Raw genomic sequence first — 17630 nt, 5'->3', positions numbered from 1 at the left:
TGGTATGAAAATGGGGGGGGGGGGGGGAACCCAGCTCACTGACTGGAAAATATATTCAAAACACATATCTACCTCACGATTCACAAAGTATGTGAAAAACTTTCAAAACTTGATAATAAAAAACAAATAACTCATTTTTTTAAATGGGCAAGATATTTGGACAAACACTTCACTAAAAAGCTATAAGAATAGCTAATAATCACATAAAAACAGGTTCATCAGTATTCATTGAAGGAATGTAAATAAAACCACATGAAAGGCTAGCACCTATTCAAATAGGTAAAATAAAGGAAAATAAAGAAAAAGTAATGATAGTAAGTGCTGTCAAAATGTGGAACAATTAGAACCTACATATTGCTGCAGAGAATGCAAAAGTATTCAATTACCTTGGTAAAAAGTTCGAAAATTTTTTATACACACTCATCATATGACCTACCTGTTTTGCCACTAGATATTTACTCAAGGAAAAAGAAGACACAAGGTACACAAAAACCTGCTTGTGATCATTTACAACACTTTGTTCATAATCACTCCATGTATCCTTCAGCTAATGAATGGATTAAAAACCTGCTATATCCATGTTATGGAAACCTGCTTAATAAAAAGAAATGAACTGCTGATATATACAATGTGGACGAACCTCAAAAGCATTATATCAAGATTTACAGAATTACTAAGGCTACAAGGTGTGATTTACATGACATTACAGAAGGAGAAAACTCTAGAGACAGAAAGCACATCAGTGATTGCCAGGGTGTAGGGGTTGTGGGAGAGGCTGGCTGCAAAGGACACAGGGTATTTTTTTGTGGTAAGGAACTGTTCTATACAAGATTATCAAAGTTATCAAGATTTACATGACTGCATTTTTTGAAACTCACAGAACTGTGAACTAAAAGGGATGAATGTTACTACATATAAATCACTCCCCAATAAGCCTGGTTTTCATATAAAAAAATATTTTAAGGGGCTTTTTCAGAGCTGTTTATTAGGAACAAGTGTAATGAGGATCAGGGCCAAATGAACAAGAGAAAAAAAAAATCTCATAAGAAGAGGGCACGGCTACTTAATCCAAGGTGAAGGGGAATTAAAGAGAGAAAAAAATTTCTAGACAGGATGGAGTCAATGAGCTAGGATTAAGGTGTTTGTAACAAATGAGCTTCAACCCAGCCTTAGAGATCATCAGGAAGTAGAGTGCATATCTTAAGAAATGAGAAGAATTTGCATCTGCGTTAGACCTGAGGCAACTGAGTCACCTGAAGAGTGGGGTAAGCTAAAATGGTCCTTGGGATTGCTGAGCTCAGGTGTACATATTCTGAATAATCCTTGCCACCTAAGTGTAAGTCAAACTTATAAATACAGTAGGAAATTACTCCCAAGATTAGATGACTAGTCAGTTAACTTTGATTTCATCAAGAAGTAGATTATGCTGGGTGAACATGACCTAATCAGGCGATCTTTAAAAGACAGGCTGGGCCCTTCCTGAATGGAGATTTTCCCACCTGGCTTGAAGAAGCAAAAGTTACCTTGTGTGTGAACTGCAAAGACCTGAGGGCAGCTTCTAGAAGCACTGAGAGGTCTTTAGTGTCCAATCACCAAGGAATTCTAACAACAATCAGTGATCTTGGAAAAATGACCACAACCCTCAGATGATCAAAACCTGAGCCAACACTCTGTCTTCAGCTCAGTAAGACTGAGCAGAGAACCCAGACCTCTGACCCAGAAAAACTGCAAGATAATAAACTTGTGTTGGTTTACACCATTAAGTTCATGGTGATTTTGTTATATAAACAGAAAGTCAATTCAAAGACTCATTAATGAATTAAAATGCTGTCAAGCTAATTTAATCAATGAGAATATTTTCATGGCTTTGACCCCAAGAGATTCTCAAACAACAGTAAGAAAGTTTTAATGATTTGCCATGCATTGAATCAAAAAGCATCACAAAAGTTAACATTATAAAGAGAAGCCTAAGGGGACCATATCTTGGAGAATAAGTTCTGTCCAGTGGTGGCCACAGAAAGCCCATCATAAACTGGTGGAATGGTCTTCCACTGGAGGTTCCTTGGCTTGGTATCCTCACACTTGATAATGTGCTATCTCTACAGGCTTCCCTTCTTTATCACCAGTCCATGACTGCAGATACCCAAGTACACTGTCTCCTCTCTGGGCTGGACACCCTCCCACAGGTCTCCAGGGCCAAGAGCACATCCAGGGCAAAAGGATATCAGCATTCACAGAACTTTCTTAACATTCTCATTTCTGAGGCCGGGCACCAGGAAATAACCACATTAGCTTTATCACCATAAAAGAATGTATGAATCATTCCTCAAGGCTATCTCTGCATATGTGAAAATAGGAAGTTTTATTTTTCTTCCCCCCAAGAATATTTTCTGAATCCTCATAGTAGATTGTGATAGTCTTACAAATTAAAAAAAAAAAAAATTACATTCTTTATTTTCACTTCAATTTTTAAAAATTACACATTTTCATTATTAGTACTTTTATACAGACATTATTAATTTTAAATATCATGCAGTAAAAATGGAACCTATAATAGCTTACCTTGTAACTCTTTAGCCTGATGAAATCAACCTTCATAGAGACAAATCGATCTGAATTTCGGCTGATGTTCTTAAGGTGTTCTACAAGATCAGCACAGAATTTGTAACCACCTTTAAGTACACACAGGACCATAATGTCGCAGTATCCTATGTCTTTCATTATATCCTTTGCCAGCCGCTCAATTCTGAAAGCAGTTAAGGGATAAAAGACATATTAAAGTGCAACTATTTCTGAGTGTTTTTGTTCCTTTAATAAAAATGCATGATGTATTAAACAGATTACTCAGGGGAGTGTGGAGAAAAATTTGGGAAACAGGAAAGCTTTGTTAAAGTTGGACACAGAGTGTTCAAAACATACTTCTGATAGCTGCATCATTAATGGTACATTCTTGGCACCTCATGTCACAAAAATGATTAAGGTATAAAGTACAATGTCAAAGAACTTGCATGATATTATTTTATCACCATGGTGCCTCGTTGTTAACCTCAACAATGTTATGATGGCATCTGATGACACGCTCACTTTATGGCAGACAGAAAGGAAATGGAGAGTGACTCACTCACCTTACTTTATAGGAGACTGGAGGAAAAGTCAGGCCCGTTGGAACCATCAAAAGAATAATGTGTCTTGCATTCAACAGAGGCAGCACGTCGCCTATGTGAAAGGTACAACTGCCACAGGCAGTGTTTCCATGGAGCACAATGCAAAGGAAGCCCCCTGGAGTTGTGCAATAGCAGCAGCCTTGGTCAGCTGCCTTGAGCTAGCTGGAACTGTTCTTGTATCTGTTTCTAGTTGTCTGTAAGTCCACTGCCCGTGGACCATATAACATCAAAATGTAAATGAAGGCAGGATCTAAGACACACACTTTTAAAAAAAAATTCCCACTGGCACTTCAAACAAATAGAAATAGATTAAAATAGATATAACTAAGTTATACATATAATATTGTATTACATGCATTTGACATATACTATATATAGCATAACATATTTTATGTGTATATGTGTGTGTGTATATAGATATAGATATAGATATAGATAGATAGATAGATATATAGAGAGAAAATGGTAACCATAGTTTCAGGCAGTGTTTCTCAAAACATGATCATCAAAAAATGTATATCAGGGATGGGGTTATGGCTAGGTGGTAGAGCTCTTGCCTTGCATGTGCAAAGGCACTGGGTTCGATCCTCAGCACCACATAAAAATAAAGATATCGTGTCCATCTACAACTAAAAAATATTTTTAAAAAAAGAATGTATATCAGAATATCTGGTATGCTCCTTAAAAAGGGACATTTTTTTCCAGCATAGTGGACTAAGGGGGGTTAACATCTTGTCTACAAGCAAAGAACTACAAAGCTGGACAAAACTCAAACACAGCCATTTTAGCATTCTAGAAATCAACCAAAGGCATATAGCAAAGCAGACACTCATGAAAACACTGAATACTGGATAGAAGTCTGTGGCACTCTTGCCTGGGGTGCCCATCACCCCCAACTCCCACCCCCAGCTGTTGTTTACCCATGTTGTTCAACCAGCACAGGATTCTGCCACAGGGAATTCACTTGATGGGGAACCCTGTAAGCTCGTCTGGCCACATCAGGAGCATGGCTCCATTACCCTGAACTTGTAGTCTCCATTATGCAATGAACTGGCAAACCAGTTGGGATCTGATAGGGGGTTCCAGGGGACTGGAGTCACCAGGCAAGGGTACACAATTATTTCTTCATATATGTCAAGTGGACCAGAGGCTTGCATGTATGTGAATGTAAGAGAGCTGGGAGTGGGTGAGAGGGGTGGGAATAAAAATCAGGGAAGACTTGAAAAAGGTTGGCTGGACACTTGAACCTGTTTGCCAGCCCCCAGATACATCCAACAACAGAGAGGAGCCTTCCTGTCTCTAAGTGGTCACTAACCACTTGTAGACTGAACACTGTGCTATTTAAACACAGGGGGAAACCCTAGTAAGCTGGCCTTAAAAATAAAACCAAGAAAATCAAATGGCTCAGTCATCAGAGACCACACATTGTGGAAGAAGAAGACAAGAAAGAAAGAAAGAACAACAGCAGTGAGTAGAAAATTGTTACAAATAAGATAAATATTAAACTGTATCAACTACTGCTTTCAATGTGAAAGATCTAAATACACCAATTAAAAGATAAAGAATGTCAGAGTGGATAAAATAGAGTCTCCACTACATGCTGCTTACAAGAAGCCTACTTTGAGGAGATAGATTAGTAAAGGGATGGAAAGACAGGCCATGTTAACACTAACCAACAGAAGCTGCAGTAGCTATGCTAAGTTCAGACAGTAGAATTCAGAGCAAGGAAAATGATCAGGGATAAAGACAAATTATATAATGATCAAGGGATCAACACTCCAAGAAGATATAACAATTCTTAATGTGTATCCTCTTAACTACAGAGGGCTCAAAAAACACACAAAACTGCAAGGAGAAATAGACAAACCCAATATTGTGCTTGGACATTCCATAGTCCCTCAGTGAGCAACTGACAGACCCAACAGACAGAAACTCAGTAAGGACATAGCTGAATTGAGAGCACTATCAACCAACTGGATCTAACTGACATGTACAGAATACTTCATCCAATAACAACAGAATACACTTCTTCATAAATGATACCAATCAGAAAATGAAAAGACAAGCCACAAACTGGGAGAAAATATTTGTAAATCATATATCTGATAAAGTATTTGTGTCCAAAGTATATAAAGAACTCTTAAAACCCAATAAGAAGACAAACAATTGAATTTTTAAAAATGACAAAAAACTTGAATAGACATTCTCTCCAGAGAAGACACGAACAGTATATTAATGATTAGGAAAATACAAATTAAAACCACATCAAGATATCATTATATATTATCAGAATGGCTCTAACCCAGAGGACAGACAGTACAAAATGTTGGAAAGTATGTGGAGAACGGAGAACCTTCCTATATTGCTTGTGGGAATGGATAATGGTGCAGTCACTTTGGAAAATAATTTTCAGTTTCTTAAACTTGCCAGAAAACCCAGAATTCCACTCCAAGGAATCCATTTAAGAGAAATGAAAAGATACATCCACACAGATACTTGTATGTAAGTGTTCATAGAAGCATTATTCATATACTCAAAATTGGAAAACCACCAGCGACTCAGGAGGCTAATGGCAGGAGGATGGTAGTTCAAAACCAGCCTCAGCAACTTAGTGAGACCCTGTCTCAAAAGATAAAATAAAAAGGGCTGGGGATGAGGCTCAGTGATTAAGCACTTCTGGGTTCAATCCCTGGTACCAAAAAAAAACAAAAAAAAAACCAAAAATGTCCATCAACTGGTGAATTGACAACTAGATAATGCATGATTTTATTTAAATGAAACATCTAAAAAAACAAATTTACAGCCAAAGAAGGCAGATTAATGATTGTCTGACATCAGAGGTGAGCGCAGGGGTGAACTGCAAGTAACATTTTTAGGATAATGGAAGTTGTAAAGCTGAATTGTGAAGATGGCTACCCAAGTATAAAAGTTCCCTAAAATCATCAAATCATTCACCAAACTGAATTTTGTAGTATATAAAGTTTACCTTAATGTTTATTTTTAAAGTGAGAATGGACATTCCTGGTCCTCAACCCAGACTACTGATTCAGGGTTTCTAGACATAAAAATGTGTTCACAGAGTAATTCTCCTATACAGGGAGAAGGCCCAGGGTCATTTTATCCTGGACCAAATAATGTTTTAGATCTGGATGCAATTAAAATTCATAAAATTCAAGTAAAAAAAGCAAAAAAAAATGTTTAAACCAGGGGCCTCTCAAACTGCTATTAAGGGAAATCTCTTCTCAGACATTATGAAGAAGTGAACAATATAGTCTCCCTCTGCATAAATAAAGTTAGTTTAATTGCTTAAGGCAAGCAGGTCCCCTCTGCCATTTTCTGTATTTTAATAAGCTAATGTTTGTTTTCAAGTGCCAACTGGGAGAGTTACCAATCTGGGAAATGCAACATTTCCCAAGCTTATATGATCATGGAACTTTTCTCCCCTCTGAGAATCAGGCTTATAGTCCATGGAAAAGTCATCTCAGGCCACAAGAAACCTCAAACTAGAACTTATTTTAATAACATATTATAAGTTGGGAAAATAAGCAAAGTGCAAATCTTATGTAAAATCTTAGAACCTTGATGAAGGAATGAGAATTCCATTTGCTTACTGACAGGATTGGTGGAAAGATAATATCCTGGTAAGGTGACCATTTAGTGTTTCTCAAACTTTGTTTTGTTCTGAGGACTCAGTTCATAAAGTTACATTTTAACTCATAATTATATAACAGATTAAGGAACTGTAGAGGCAGAGGAACTAAACTATACAACTTGAGGGAAGGATAGATGGGGGTTCCCAAAGTCTCAGCTGGCTCCTACTCCCTACAGCCTTCCCCATTTAGAAATCTGGGCCTCTAGAGAATCTGTAGGATTCCAGAGAGTGCCTGATAAATACCAGGAAACTTGCTTTCCGTATAAATATGAAGTCTTAAGTATTTCGACCTTTGTCCAATAACTTAAAGGTATAAGAACCTCTTGAATCAAGACAGTTTTGTTAAAGGGTATGACCTATAGATCCTGATGCTGGTGTTGGGCTGAATTAGAGGTGGACCTTGAAAACCAAGTGTAAATGCACATGATGTAGGGGCTTCGAGAGAAAATGTTGCCTTTGGAAAAGCTAGCAGGCTGCAAAAACCCAGAGGATGTCAATGTAGATGCGCAGGAAAGAACTAGAAATAGTATGCTAGAAATAGTTTTCTGCAGATAGTTTTAAACTGCAAATATTGTCATTACCAAAACATTACCACTGGCCAGGAAATGCAGTAGTCCAAAGACTGGCTGACCAGGATACTTGTTCCAAGAGAAATGAAAGGGGAGGACAAGGTCACCTCTTGGCTCTTTCTGATTAACTCAAGGGTCTATGAAAGGCATGAGACAAAGATTTTGGGGTAAAATCAGTGCTTTCCCAGCACCCATTTCCATGTCTCTGTATAGGACATTGTCCATGTGAGCCTGGTACTTACAACAGCTGTGTGTATAGCCTTTCTAGTACTCCCCTTGGACAAATGTCCAAGGATACCATTCAGTGAAAGCATAAATTCATTGCATTCCAAATTTGCTGTCCTATAAAAGGTTCTATCACCCTAAAAAGGGCTTGAGACTAGGGCACCCAAGTACATTATAAGATTCACACAAGAGTGGGCCAGCATGGGACCAAGGTTGCCACAAAAAGTACCACTCACCTGTCCACAATGATGCCATGAGGTATGAGCACATATTCCAAATCTCCATAATAGTGCTGTGGGTACGTGAACAAATTTAAGTCATACCCTGGCCAGTTGTCTGTAATCTGTAAATTAAATTATTTTGGTTATGGTATTTTTCATTGGAAATTTATTTTTAAAACATAAATAAACAGCAAGAACAATAAAATTATGGTTGAAAAACAAACCAAAGATAGATCTACAGATCTCAATATAGCCTTAAATTATATTCTCTCAAACTATGAAAAGCTCAGTTGGGAAAGGTCATTTGTTTACTGCTAAAATGAAAAGAATGCTCCATTCCCAAATACCGGCATCATACAATAGAAGCATAAACTTGATGGCTTATAGCTAACCTGATAAAATTGTTTAGAAAAAAGGACATATGTGTAAGTGCTAGAGGTTTAGCTCAGTGAGAAAATGCTTGCCTAGCATGTGTGAGGCCCTAGGTTTGATCCCCAGCACTGTAAAAAGAAAACAAATAAATATAATATATATATATATATATGTACACACACACACATATACATACATACACACACACACATAATTTATATCTAAATTATAAAATATAAATAGGACTTTTTTGATATTGGGGATTGAAACCAGGTGCACTTTACCACAGAGTTACATCCCTAACCATTTTTAATTTTTACTTTGAGACAGGGCCTTACTAAGTTGTTGAGGCTGGCCTCAAACTTCTGATCCTTCTGCTTCAGCCTCCCAATTTGCTGGGACTGCAGTATATGTATAACACTGTTATGGTAATTTATTACATAAAGATATATGTCATTACATTTCTATTCACTGTCAATGTCTCATCTGCCTGAGAAAGGTCATCTATGAATAACATATTCCTTCCAGCGTTAAGAGTGGACCTAAACTTTTAACTGGTCCAGTCAATAAAGTAAAGACTTTAAAAGGATGTACTATGGTAGGAACTTAAGTCAGTCCTTTCTGGGAATGTGATGGTCCAGAAAACTGGCCTACTCATGGAAAGACTGATAACAAGTCTTTACCTTGTTTAAGACTCAATGTGCAAGTTTCATGGTCAGAATAATAGAGACAGAGGAGAAAATGAAGGTGAAAGTGGAATTACATCATTTAGAAAGGATGCAATAATGAAAGCATTATCTACTCAAACCATCATATACTCAAACATGCAGTAGCTATATACTGACTTCTTGTTCTTTCTCCTGTATACTTTCACCAGATTCCTCTGTCCAGCTATCAGCTTTCAAAGGGCTTTCAAAGCCCTTTATAATGCTGGCCTTCATCATCCTAGTTTTCCAGGCCAACTCCCTACACCCCTTCCCTCCTCAGATGGGTGTCCAGTCATGATTCTTCCTAGCTCAATCTGTCCTGCATCTGCATCCTTTGCCTTCTTCCCCCTCTACCTCTGTATTCCAAAGAAGTTCAGTCAGCTCCCACTTCTTCCTGGAGGCCTTGCTGGCTGTTCCCACCCTCTGATCTTTTCTTCTCAAATTCCTGGTGCCCCTTATAGCCCTCTGTTCTAACAAAGTCTCCAACCAAGGTCCATGGGGGACCTTCTTGCTCCATCTATTCTGGTACTTACGCCATCTAATCTGCTGTTGGTTTAGAGTCCCTTCATTCAGTGCTGGGCCACTGCCCTGATTTCTACTCTTCATTCATTCAGGGCTCAAATCCAGTTCCCCTTTGCTGAGGTTTTGGAAGGGGACTTGAGGTCCAGCCTGCATACACTCCCATTGCAGTTCTAGTTTCTGAACCGCCAGGCAAACCAAACTCATGCTATTTATCCCTCCTCTATCTCAGTAAAGACCAGCTCATTCTTCCACTTGCTCAGACCAAAACCTTGAAATGGTCTCTGATTCCTTTCTTTCATCCTCCTCATGCAGCCTTAATAGCTCAGCCTGTCTTCAATTCATTCCTTCAATATTTAAGCAGGACCAGTCCTGAGTACCTCTGCTGCAATCTCTCTACACCCATCCTGGCCCATGCCACTGTCATGTCTCCCCAGACTACCGCAGTAGCTGCTAAACTTGCCTTCCTGATCCACTTGCAGGCCCTCCATGTGGCAGCTGGAGCGCTCTTTTTAAAATGTACATCATTATCCTAGCAGACTTGTGCTCAAATTTTGAGAGTTTATCATTTCACTTGGAATAAAATCCAAAGTCTTTGCCAGGGTCCATACGGGTCTATCTCTCTGATGTGTCCCCCAGAGCCTTCTTCATCCTTCACTCTACTTCAACCATTGTTCTCCTTGCTGATCTTTACATCTGCCAAGCATGTTCCTGCCTCACGAACCTTGCACCCGCCATTTCTGAAGTCTACAGTATATTTCCACTGACTGTTCGTGTGGCTTGCCCTTTACTTCTTCCAAGTCTTCATTCAATGCCACCTCTACAGAGAGACCTTTCATGACCACGTACATAAAATGGCACCTCTCCTTCCCCACCCTCTCTGTATCCTTCTTATCCAGCTTTACTTTCCTTCACAGCACTTATTACCATTGGATGTGACATGCATGTGCATGTGTGTGTGTTCTGTCTTGTCTCCTCCCACTGAAATGTTAGCTCCTTCTGTTAGAGACTGTATCTTATTCTTTATTCAATTCCCAGTGCCCAGATCACTGACCTGGAATAAGGTAAGTGCCCAAAAATGTTCAATGAATGAATGCATGATTGTCTCCACCCACATGCTACCCAACTATCTGAACTTCAGTCTCAACTCTCAGTTTGTCTCCTTGCAATAAAGAACACCACTGTTCAAGGCTCTGGAGATTCATATCTATCATATCTATTGGCAGACCCAGGGCCAACGTGTGGGTGTCATCTGCATACTTGAAAAGCATCGCATTTGCTCTACCTCTGCCAGGAAACTGGCTTTTACCCTGAGGATTCCTTGGGCTGCTATAACCCCTGACACTAGAGCAGCTGGTCAGAGCCTGGCCTAACAGCTGCACTCGAGAGATCTCTAGCCTTTAGAAGAGCCTCTATCAGGCACAGTAAAGACCATCCAAGGACCCTGAGGAGCACCGTCCCCCATGGAGACCATCTAAACATTTTCTGGCTCCCCTTCTGGACCACACGCACTATCCACTCTGCTTCCTTTCACCCTGCTACTGGCGACACTATTAACTAAGGGTCTTCTGAGTTCATTATTTTCACTGTGCAAATCCCTTGTTGCCCTCTGATCAGACTGAGTCTCAGAGACGACTCCAAGTTCAAGAGATTTGTCTCTTACTACTGTGATGTTAGTGAAATCACTTATTCTTTCTGAGACCCAATTCCCTCTCCTTTAAGTAAGACACAATAATACCTATGGACAGGGATGTAGTAAAAACAAGAAGCAGCAGAATAAAGTACTGAGAGTATCTAGCACATTAGCATAGAACAAGTGCTTAAGAAATAATGCAAAAAAGAATGCTAAGAAAAGGGAAAAGATGATTTTAAAAAATGACAAACCTACGCATAAAAATTATAATGGCAATCCAGAACTCAGAGGCAACAGAAAGGCAAGAGCATAGACTTAAAAGTCTACACACATCTGGGTCAAGTTTGTTAGCCATGGAACCCTGGGCACATTAACATCTCTGAGTTTCAATGTATTCATCTATAAAATGAAGTCAATGCTTGCATCATATGGTTACTGTGAGGATTAAATGAGGGAGATAATGGTTATAAGACATATCAGTATTTGGTTTATAGTACTTACGCAATAAATGTTAACCATTTAGATGTACTGAAACATAACTGTTTAGTTACAAATTATATAGTTTAGTTCATTTACAGAAGTACCTCAAATCATCAAGAATACAAATAATAAATACTGGCAAGGATGGGGGGAACACTTATATATTGCTGATGGGACTGCAAATTAGTACAACCCCTGGGAAAATCAGTATAGAGATTCCTAAAAGCACTGGGAATGGAACCACAATATGACTCAGCAACCCCACTCCTTGGTATTTATCCAAAAGAACTAAAATCATCGTACTATACCAATACATGCACACCAGTGTTTATAGGAGTGCAATTCACAACAGCTAAGTTATGGAATCAGCTAGGTATTGGTCAACAGATAAATGGAAAAAGAAAATGGAGTTCTACTCCATTTTACTCCAATGAAATTATGTCATTTGCTGGTATACTGATGAAAGTAAAATAAGTAAAATAAGTGAAAATCAGAAAGTCAAGAGTTGGAAGGTGTTGTTCCATCTGTGGAAACTAGAGACAAAAAAAGAAATAAAAAATGGATCTCAGGAAAATAGAAAGGAGACTAGTAGAATAGAGGAAGGGGATGGAGAGGAAGGGAGGCAGGGAGGAAAGGAGAGTTACTGGGAAATGAAATTGATGAAATTATGTTATATGCATGTATGAAATATGTCACAATGAATCCCACTATTATGGATAATTAAAATGCATGAATAAAGCATTTTAAAAATTAGTAAATATTTTTTAAATGAGTCAAATAATTAAAAATAAAGAAGTGACTCAAAGCTATTTGCCAAAGTCTTATTACCTTAGTGAAAGCTGTAAATTTCAAGTGGAAGAAATTTATTTCCCTAAAACTATTCTAGAATCCCAATTGGCCATTACTCCCAATTAATCTGAAATGGTGCTTTCAATGTTGAGATTAAAGACAATGAGAGATGAAGGAATTACTGGTTATGTTTTTTTTTATTCAAGGTGCAGGCAAATTGTGTGGCAAATAAGTCTACTCTTGGAGGAACGGAGGGTGCTCTGCACCTTAGATAATTATGTTATTCACTTGCTTTTTTAAAAACCACAACAAGAAACCATTAAATAGTTTCAGTATCAGAGATAACAGGCTCCAAGTTTATTCAGCACAATGCTTTCTCTGTTCAAAGAGGCAAAACATCACCAAGCTGGGCAAGTGACAAACACATTAACTGACTCACTTTATACAGCGTTCAAATCCCAGAACTAATTCTCTTGTTCTCATTTGAGGATACACTGAAAACCCTCTTTCCGAGTCATTAAAAGTTGTTTTTTTCACCCTTAGACTATTTCTTGCAAGTTTAATTTTTCCTTAGAGAGAAAATAGTTTGAAAACATACACTACCAGCTACTCTCCGCTTCTGCTCACTTCTGAGCTCCACACACTTGACCCCCATCTCACCTGCAAGCCACTGACACTGGTTTTCAGGCTCACCAGCAAAGAGGAAAGGAGTCTCATCCCTTGGCCCTGATTCGAAGAATCCCAGAACATCAGTTGGCCCAGTCCAGTTCCAGGAAGGGTGGAGCTCTGTGAGGGGAAGCCCACCTCAGAATCATGCTCCTGGAAGAATGAGTAGAACCTGTGCTAACGGCAGGGCCCCATGTTCTGCCAGGAGAGGAATGAGAGGGTTTTGACAGATCACATAACACCTTGTATTCCACAGGCCTGCCTCTTTGTGGTGGGTTCAGCATCCAGAAGGTAAAATTCATAACAACCAAGTAAAGCTGTACCTATCCCTGGTTTTGCCTCTCCATCCCCATGGAAAGAGGAGAGAGGGAGAAGAATCAACTGTAAGAGAAACAGAAATTTTAGACTTGTACTGCTACCACGTGCACAAATGTAGGTACTAACCCTCGTTCTTTTGATAATGCTTTTGCAAAAAAAAAAAAAAAAAAAAAAAAAAAAACAGAAGCAAAAATATCTAATAACCTGACCTCCAAAAGCCAGGTGGGGCAGATAACATCTTTTCTTTTCCTGAGAAGTAACAATGCGGCACCAACCAGGAGTTCAGTGACCTTACTAGCTCCAGATCAAGTAATGACCAATTCTGTGCAAAATTTTTCAACTCAGGGGGTACACACATCTCTTATTTAACAATTAGTATATACTATCATTTGTTGTTAATAATCTACTAATGTTCTACCTGCCCAATTTAATAAAAAGTCACTTGTGAGCAAGAGCCATCTTAAATCTCTTAATAATTCTCTTCTCTTGGAAAATTATACTTGTCATGTTTAAATCATCTGGTTCTATTCATCACCAAGTTTCTGCCAACTCAGAGTGTTCTTTTCCACCTCATTTCTGGACAACTCTTTGAATGATTTACTCTAGTGCCTACCCTGAAGATCCTTCCAACTATCCTAGCTTATAGCTCCTCACCTGTCCTACAGCAAGTTACTTCATCCTAACTCCACCTTAGCAATGCATTCACACAGCCCCTCAGCCACTGGGAGCATCCCCACCACTAGAATTCTCCCCTGGAATCACAGTTCCCTATGCAGCATAGTATTTGAAAGCTGGTTCAAATTCTGCTTATGCCATTACTAGTTATAGGACCTGGATAATCTGCACACATTCTCTCAGTGCCTAATTTCTTCTTCCATAATAAAATGGAGAGTTATAACTGACCTATCTCACAGATTTGTGAAGATTCAATGAATAACAGTAAAAGCACATAGGAAGCGCTCCATAGATGTTTGCTATTATACCCTTTTTCTCACTGGTACTAAAACTTCCTTTTGATATTTTTGTACCTTACTTTTTAGGGCTCTCTATTTTACCCTCTCCAGCTTTCCTTTCCTTCCCTATCTTACATAAGCTTCCTTCAATCAGCACCTTGAATTTTCTCTGAACTTGACTTGCCTGCTTATTTCCAACTTGAGGTTAATCTAATTTTCCCAAATTCTACTGCAGACAGTGACATAAATGCAGGGGCCATTTCCATCATACAATGATTATTTTTGGTGGGCCCTCATGCAGTTTAGCAATTATTCATCAGCTCCAAGCCCCACAGGAGCAGGTGCAGACTGTGTCTCCTCTCCCTGTCCCCCTCACCACTTCTCTGCATCTTGCCTGCAAAAGGGCCTCTACTGATAATAATAAATTGGGCTATTTACACTGTTATCTCATTTGCTTTTCAGGCTTCAGTAATCTACCTATCTGATTAGTGTATCTAGGTTTATTTTGTTCTTTTTTAAGCATACCTAGTATTATATGGTAGTGCAAAATGGTAAATATTCAAACATGGGATGGTTGTTTAAAGGATTCTCACCACTAATGGGTTTGTAATTGTTAAACCCAAAGGCCTCTTTCCCATCTTTATCCTACTGGCTCTTCCTGTAGCATCTGACACTATTGGTGACCTCATGACCCAACCCCCATCATAGAACTTTCCTTTGGGCATCTACCTGCTGCCCTACTGGCTGACTGTTCTCTCCCATGCTGCTGTTCCTACTTGGTGCCTTTATCTCCTCCTTCACCCCTCTTATATTTGGGGCTTTCCAGGTATCTATTCTTAATAGTTTTTACTTTCTTCATTTTTATAGGATGTCATCATTCACTCTTAAACATTAAATATTACTTTTGTTGATGATTTCCAAATCTGTTATTCTCAGGAATTCAATTATGAATTTCAAATTACCTATAAAGCACCCCCACCTGTGAGTCCTACAGACTGAACTGAGTTGAACTTAATGATTTCCCCTTTTCACATTTTTATCCCCTTCCCATTCGCCCCACCCCTCCTCCTGTCCATCCTCTTCATAGCAAGTGGAGTGATTTTTGAAAAAACAAATCGGATGCCCTGATTCCTTTGCATTTGGTATGTAGCCCTGTGTCCTGAAATCCTCACATGGCTACCTCCTATCTACCCTTCTGATCTCAGCTCAAATGTCACAAAAAGGCTATCCCGATCACCTGAGCATAATCATTGATCCCCATCCCTCCTTCAATTTCTCTCTACGCTGCTACCCTCTTTCAATTGCACACAGTTGAAATTACCTCCTTTATGTGCTTTCAAGTTGCTTGCTTGTGTCCCTCCTCTAAAACACGAGTTCCATGAAGGCCAGGTTTTTGTCTTGCTCCTGCCGTATGGCCAGAGCCTAAAACAAAACACCCCTTGGAACCCAGCAGAACAGTCAACATGTGTGGCATGAATAAATGACCTCCAACTTGAAGAAGGAAAGGTCCTTCTGTTGAATTAAGAACTGAGCAACAGGCCTGACTCAGTAGCTCAGACCTGTAATCCCAGTGACAGCGGAGGCTGAAGAGAGGATGGCAATTCAGGCCAGCCTCAGCATTAAGTGAGAATCTCAGCAATTTAACAGGACCTGTCTCAAAAAAAAAAAAAAAAAAAAAAAAAAAAAAATTAAAAGGTCTGGAGATGTTGCTCAGTGGAGAAAGGCCCCTGGCTTCAATTCCCAGTACAAAAACAAACTAACAAACAAAAAAAAACCTCCCACATATTTCAACCTAAACAGTTCTATTGGAGTGGAGGTGTTTCTTTACCCCATGCTCTCATTCTAATTCAGCTGATTCATTTTCACAGATTATCTGTGGATTACAAAATGAGCTCTGAAAGAACCATCACCACCTTTCACACTAAACCTGACAAGGTCAAAACTACCACCCCTATCTCCCATCCCTCCAGCCGGACAAACTACCAAATATTTCACACACATCATCTCCAGTTCTCTCCACAGGCCCAGCTTGCTTTTCTCACTTTTCCAGATGAGGCCTGGGGCACTCCGCTAGTTTGCACCAGCACTTGTGCACAAAGCCCCACCCCGGGTTCAAAGGCTCCAAAGCTCCAATTCCGTCCAGGAGAGCTCCTTTAATAAAGGGAGCTACTTTATTTCCTAGCTGCTCTCAGGAATCCTCAGTTATCTTTTCTGAAAACAAAACTTGAAGCCCACACTGGAGGAGTCAGGATGCAACACAAAAAGGAGAGTAGCCAGAATGGCACGCGAGGGTCTTTGCAGACCCGCCCGCTCGCAGAAGGGACTCGTGGAGGCTAGTAGGAGTGGGGACCCGCACGACGCAGGCTAATCGCCCGGGTAGCGGATTCCTGGTCAGGGACGGAGGGGGGACATTGAGAACCAGGGGTAAAGGGACGTCGGTATTAGGCACTTCGTCAGTTTGGGGGCGGGGAAGGGAGGATTGGGTTTGAAGATGGAAAGGATCCCCGCCGGGAGGGAAGAACAAAGCAGTGGCCCGCTCTCTCCCGAAGGCATTTCAGGCATTTCATCTAAAAGGAGGGTGCCAAGAAGGGAGGGGAGGGGAGCGAGCCGGGAGCGCACGACTCGGTCCCGAAATCGGGAGTTTGCATTTACCACGACGCCTCGCCCGCAGTCTGGCGCCTCCTCAGTGCTCCCGGCCATGTTTCTCCCGGGGAAAGCGGGAAGGAAAGACCGGCGCGGGAAGGATCCAGGAGGCCGGGGCCGGGCTGGGGGATGGGACGCAGGGCTGGGGCTGGGGCCGCCCCGCCCTCGACCAGCCGGCGGGAAAGCGGGGCCTGGCGCGGCGCCAGCGCCTCGGCCGCTGCGCCCCCTACCCGGGCTGGTCCCCGGGGCGCGGCGCGGGAGCAGCTGCGGAGCAGCGCCCGCTCCACCTGAGCGCAGGCCGGGGGCGCGTCCCAGGCGGCCGCCGCCTGCCGCGTGTCCGTCTGCGAGCCCGCGAGCCCCGCCGCCTGCTCGCGCCCCGCAGGGACTCGCAACCAGGAGGCTGCCGGCGGCTCGCTCTTTACAGAGAGAGAAAGCGCTCCCTCGTCCCCCTGCCCTCCCAAATCCGCCGCCCCAGCCCCCGGGCTAGCAATCTCTTTGACTCCTCCCTACCAGTTTTTATGCGCTCGTTTGTCCCCAGTAAATGCAAGAAAGAGCCGCGATTCCGCGGGTTTTCAAGTACTGTTTTGGACAAAAAGTATCCTGGATGGTTTCTTCCAGCCTCCGGGCCAGGAGTCGGAAAGAGCCACACGATTGCTTTTACCTTGGACCATACCCGCGGCGATCGGCTTAGGGCCGTTCTTAAAACTCCGTTCCGGGCC

At 40.9% G+C, this 17630-nt stretch overlaps 1 protein-coding gene across 1 annotated transcript in view; it reads right to left on the bottom strand.

Moving 5' to 3' along the window:
- Positions 1 to 17113, bottom strand: part of PRTFDC1 (phosphoribosyl transferase domain containing 1) — a 95508-nt gene extending 78395 nt beyond the window's left edge. Inside the window, exons 1-3 of the mRNA XM_079106344.1 lie at positions 16921 to 17113; positions 7847 to 7953; positions 2563 to 2746 (exon numbers count right to left, since the gene is read on the bottom strand). Of these exons, the coding sequence (XP_078962470.1) occupies positions 2563 to 2746; positions 7847 to 7953; positions 16921 to 16968 (339 nt within the window). The 5' untranslated portion in view covers positions 16969 to 17113. The remainder of the gene's footprint in view (positions 1 to 2562; positions 2747 to 7846; positions 7954 to 16920) is intronic.
- Between the last annotated feature and the right edge of the window lie 517 nt (positions 17114 to 17630).

The sequence above is a fragment of the Sciurus vulgaris genome (genome assembly GCF_902686455.1).
Source record: "Sciurus vulgaris genome assembly, chromosome: 12".
NCBI lineage: Eukaryota > Metazoa > Chordata > Mammalia > Rodentia > Sciuridae > Sciurus > Sciurus vulgaris.
The sequence above is the reverse complement of the archived record's forward strand: the minus strand, read 5'-3'. Positions and strand labels throughout refer to the sequence as shown.